The 6000-nt window shown below is 32.4% G+C and overlaps 1 protein-coding gene across 2 annotated transcripts in view; it reads right to left on the bottom strand.

The window, feature by feature from the left end:
* LOC130677537 (carboxypeptidase B) overlaps window positions 1-5467 on the bottom strand; it is a 44889-nt gene extending 39422 nt beyond the window's left edge. For both annotated transcript variants that reach the window (XM_057484327.1, XM_057484326.1), the window contains exon 1: window positions 5309-5467. In XM_057484327.1, coding sequence (XP_057340310.1) covers window positions 5309-5406 — 98 coding nt within the window. In that variant the 5' untranslated portion in view covers window positions 5407-5467. The remainder of the gene's footprint in view (window positions 1-5308) is intronic.
* Window positions 5468-6000: the final 533 nt, after the last annotated feature.

Below are 6000 nucleotides of genomic sequence, written 5' to 3' on the forward strand. Positions count from 1 at the left end.
CATATGGTCATGGATGAGTATTCTTATCCAAAGGACAAATCCTTTAGAATAATCAGCCTTAATCATCTCTGATCATGTATAATTTATATCCGATCATATATGATTCATATCTGATCATATGTGAGTTATAACTGACCATATATGGTTCATATCTCTTCAAGCACGATCATGCATGTCCGCTTCGAGTCGTTCAAGGTTATTCAGAAAGAGTTTTCCTTCTCAATATGAACTTTTATGTGTGGTAATGTCTGATCATGCATGACCATGAATGATTAGTTATCATACATGAGAATTTTCCAACATGAAAATTTCTGAAATATTTTCAAACTCAGGTAAAATCATGTATGCTCAAGGTAGATCATACATGCTCATTGCTGGCCAATATTCAGGCTTGATCATTGATATAGTGATTTTTACTATGTCAGCATAGAAATAATTCATATGTTAAAATATGAAAAATTCACTTTGTTATCATAAGATTAATCACTATGTTAACATTGGTATTATTCCTATGTAAATAGCTACATTTATAATGCAACATAGGAAAAATTTTTTTGTTGACATAGTAAAAATACCTATGTCATTATTGAAAAATTAATCATGCGAATAAGGGAAAAATACTCATTTTTTTTCATCGTATCGACTGATGATGATTTTTTGAAAAATTCATGGACACAACTCAGTCTTTGTAGAGAGTTTTGACGGTGAAAAACTTCTGTTTCGTTTAATTCCGTCACTGACATAAATATACCTACGAAGAACAATATCGACTCGCAACTAACCAATTTTTATTATGCTGTCAATCAAACTTGAAACAGGAAGTGAAGCATCCAAAAAGTTATTATGCCACATCACAATTATCATAATGTATAAAAGTAATTGTAACTACCCCGATTAAGAAAAAAGATTTGAAATGATTCATAGCAATTTGGAACGATTTAAAACAATTTGAATCGACTAATATATAGAATTACACTTAGCATGGATTTAATTATTTTTCTTAATCAGGGTAAAGCTTATTGATAAGTTTCTCGCCCGTAGTAAAAGTATACCCGGGAAAAAAGATTTAGATCTGACCAGATATAATTATATCTGATCGGATAAAATTATATCTTAGCAGATATATTTATATCTGATCAGGTATAATTCGATCTAAGCTAGATACAATATCAGACATGATTATATCTAGTCAGGTCGGCGTATATCACGTAAGATTTGATCAGATATAACTACATCTGAACTAAATACAACATTCATCCGGGAAAAAATCGTCATGCACGATCATGCTCGATCATGCATGAGTCATACGTGGTTGTGCATGGTTTATGCGTAATCATGCAAAGTTATGTTCTTTCATAAATAATCATGAATGGCGAGGAAAGAACAGTCCCACATGATTCATGCAACACCATGCATGAGGCATACATAGCTAAGCTCAATCATGCATGACATGGAAAGGATAGTCACGCACAATTCAAGCAACATCATGCATGACCAAGCTCAATCATGAAATGATCATACATGACATTGCACGAATCAGGCAATGTCATGCATGACTATGTAAAATCATGTTCAATCAGGCATGATGAGGAAAGAATAGTCCCTATAATTTGTGCGATATTCATGCATGTCCAACATTAATCATGAATGATCATGCATGATGCATGTCAATTCATACCCAATCATGCATTACTATGTATACCGAGAAATTAATGATCATGCATTTTATTGTATGACTGAGAATGACTTGGCATGAGCATACATGACCATATGGAAAAGTATGGATTTTATCTCAGAATCTATAGGAATTAATATATTAATTGATATAAGAATTCATGTAGAGAACCATGGGTATGTGGATTCCCATATGGGAAATCTACATAGGAAACTATGGGTACCTGGACTCCCATTTTGACATGGTGCAGATTCCCATGAGAAATCGAGGTAAAAATCCACATGAGATTCAAATAAAATATTGAGACAAATCGCTTTTCGTCTTCGCGATTTTTACCAGCAGCCACCAGAATTCGCAGGTTGAACCCTGGCTTAGGCTGGCCTCTAACAGATTTTATTTTACTTGGACAGAGCAGTGGGCTGGGGTTCTTGCAAAGCAAAGACCCGCACTTATTCAAACTCGGTAACGTATGAGAAAACTTATCAACTTACCTCACGGCTTATAAAATTACAGAATATGCTTATTGATGGTCAAATTACTATTTGTAACTTAATTAATATTTATTTTATCAGACTATTTAATAATCTTACCAGTAAAATAGGAAATAAGTAGGATGAACCGTGATAGATGGAATAAAAGGAATTAATCAGAATACTCTGCAAGTTTATTGCCAATTATAATAATCAAAATTACTTACAAGAAAATGCAAGCGCTGGATATAATGTAGACAGATTCGTGGCACAGTATAATTTTATATCGCGAGTATATCGCCGGTAACTTACAGTAATATTTAGTTGAACTAACTCTTTATAATAATCAGTAAACTTGGACAGTAAAGTATATCGCAATAGAATTGCTAGTAATACAACTATAACGCAAGTTAATTTCCCGATTTACAAAGTAGTTATCCGTATTAACAAAGTCGCAAATAAATTGCTAGTATTGACAGTAAAACTAAATTATACGTCTTATCACTAATTGATCCAGGATCGAAGTGAAGTTCAATCACCGTAGGGTCTTAGGGCTGAGTTTTTGGGCTCGCTCCCCACTTCCCCTCACGGTTATGCGTTGAGGTGATAACTAGTCATGTGACCATGGCACTATGACTAGCTTTAGGTGGTTTCAGACGGCAACGAGACGGGAAAAAATGAGAACCGCAAGGCTGAGGGAGAAGATGACAATTCACATTGTCTCAATATTTGTCAAAAATTTTTCCGAAGCTCATCAATTTCAACTCTTCTGATTTTCATGAATAGATAAAATTAATAAAAAGAAAATTATTCGCTAATTTAAAATTGAAATTAATTTGCATTTGGTCGAATATTTTAAGAAATATTCAATTTACAAAATTACTGAAATCCTTATATCACGTTAACGAAGAACTTGAGCCACTTAACTAAGAGGACCTTTTTTTGAAGAGAATGAAATTTTCTAAAAAATCGTTATCTGCATTTTTACTTCAAATTTCGTTATTTAGTTAATATCAACTAAAAATCCAAATTTTTATTAAAAAAATTATTTTAAGAATAAATACAGAAAAAATAATTATAGTCCGAGTAAAATTACTAACTAGGCGATTGAAGAATATTAAATTACCTACAAAATGCCGCAATCGGTGACCTGATAACTTGAAATGCGGTTAAGTTATAGAGAATTGGAAAAAATAACCCTAACTCTCCTATGGATTTTAAATGGGAAAACTTCAAAATCAAATATATAGTACTTAAAACTAAAATTAAGGGCTGAAACTTGCAGGGAATTTTTTTTTTCAATGCCTATAACAATATTTTCAAGTAGAAGTGAAAAAAAATAGTCGATCCAAACCAATCACCCTAATGATCATGCGCACGATTTATGCAAGATTAAGCATGATCAAGGTCAATTCGTTCCTGAGATATCGTGGGAGAAAGAAATGCTGAAATCGGGTTTTTTCGAAAGCAATGGCACACAAAAGTATTTTCGAGCTCGAAGAGCTTGAAAATGTATCCATAACAATGTTTTCGAGCTCAAGGAGCTCGAAAACAGTGGGAAGTTTTGGGGCTGGCCCGCCGGGTCAACCGATAGACAGATTTTTTTTTTGCAATTGAATATTTTTTTTACTAGGGATCTCCGTGAAAAAATTTAGATCTGGCCGCATATGATAATATATGTTTAGATCTAAACCTTTTTCCTGGGTAGTGATACAGCATAATAATTTTTTGGATGCTTCACTTCCTGTTACAAGTTTGGTCGACAGCATAACGAAAATTGGTAGGATTCGAGCCAAGAATAATCTCCGTGCAGTTAATACGAGATTATTACATCGTCTTTTCGTGGTCAAAACACTGTACCTCTATGGAATGAATTCACATAATATTTTATTTTTTATAACCCTGAGTTTTCGAAGGATGTTAAGAATTATCGTAAATTGAACGAGATAGGTGAGCCTGGTGGACAGTCACGGGCAAAATTTCAAGAGTACTTTTCAGCCAGTGAGCATAAACTACACAAAATACTAATAAAATAAGTTAACCCTTTAACGCTTCTCGATGTATTTTCCACTCTGCGGTCTATCACGCGGACAGCGTGTATCTGCAGTAGTGTGTATCCTTGAGCTCTGCCGAGCAATACCGTACATATGATAATAAGGTCCTCACAATCAAATATAAGAATTTAAAAAGAAAAAAAAAATGATGTAGCAGTGAGATTAAAAAAAAATCGGTCTATCGGTTGACCCTGCGGGCCAGCCCCAAAACTTCCCGCAATTTTCGAGCACCTTGAGCGCGAAAATATTGTTGTGATTACATTTTCGAGATCTTCAAGCTCGAAAATACTTTTGTAGGCCGTTGTTTTCAAAAAAAAAGTTTCTTACTATTTCTTTCATCAACAATATCTTTCTAACGAATTAACCGATTGAGACGGTTGAGGTGGCAATTGACGCGTTTTATCGAATTCTAAAGCTGATCAAATTTTGAAATTGATTTATCAAGTAGTTTTTGAGAAATTTCAAAAAAACTAAAAACAAATTTTTTTTAATTCTTTTGATAACGGTTTCTCTTGAACGAATACCGATTTTGATGGTTGAGGTCAGTGCAGCCAGATCGCGGATGAAAAGTTCTCCTTCCCAAGCACCGTTTAAGCTGTGAGTGATGTTAAAATGATGCGAAGGAAGGGGAACTTTTCGTCCGCGATCTGGCTACACTGGTTGAGGTGGCATTTGACGCAGCTTATAAAGTTTCAGAGCCCAGTCGATTTTGGAATCAATCCATCAAGCACATCACAAGTTATCAAAAAAAAACATTTTTGAAAGAATTTTATTTTTAGAATATCTCTGAACGAGCCCTGCCGATTGAGCTCAATTTTTTACAGTTTGTAGGAATTAATAAGCTGCGTCGAATGCTTTCTTGGAGCTCGAAATCGGTTGATCCGTTCAAAAGTTACAGAACATTTACATACGTACATATATAAACTCGGACATCATCATGAAATTAGTCAAAATAGCTTCCTAGAACCTCAAAACGTCAAGATCTCTTAGAAATTCGATTTTCGAAAATCGGACCGAAACCAATAACTTCCCGAATTTTTGAAAATTTCCAATTTTCTTAGCGGGAAATTTTATATAAATTTTGTATTATTCGTATAGAAATTACTTACCCTTTAAGTGGTGGATGATGTTCTCCATTGCTACTAACAGCAATTATAAAAATTATTATTATGAAATAAACCATATTCATCTTAGTTAATGATTTCATATTTCATATAATCAATCGTTTATATTCTCTCGTCTCGCTGAACTATCAACATTAATAGATAATTCGTGTATGATAAGATTCTGGATTAATTATTTTCTTTCATTTTTATCACATTGATTTCATATCAATAAGTGATACACATACATATGTATATATATATAGTATATATATATATATATATATATATATATATATAGTATGCATATATATATACATATATATATATATATATATATATATATATATATATATATATATATATATATGTATATATAACCTGATTAAAAGAAACGATTCGAAACGATTTGCAATGTTAAATGCTTATAAGAAGGGCGATTCAAAAGTATTCAAAGTATTCAAAAGCATTAAAAAGTATTAAAAAATTTTTTTTTCTAATCGTTTCTTTTAATAAGGGTATATATATATATATATATATATATGTATGTATATATCATAATCTCACATCTATACTCAATCATGAAAAAATAATAATAAAATTAAATGGTTCGATAACATTTACTTCAATATCTTACAGTTCTTAGTGAGTAATGGTAAAAAAAATAATAATGTCCACGTTACACTTTGGTACTACTA

This window comes from Microplitis mediator, chromosome 11 (genome assembly GCF_029852145.1).
Source record: "Microplitis mediator isolate UGA2020A chromosome 11, iyMicMedi2.1, whole genome shotgun sequence".
Classification (NCBI taxonomy): Eukaryota; Metazoa; Arthropoda; class Insecta; order Hymenoptera; family Braconidae; genus Microplitis; species Microplitis mediator.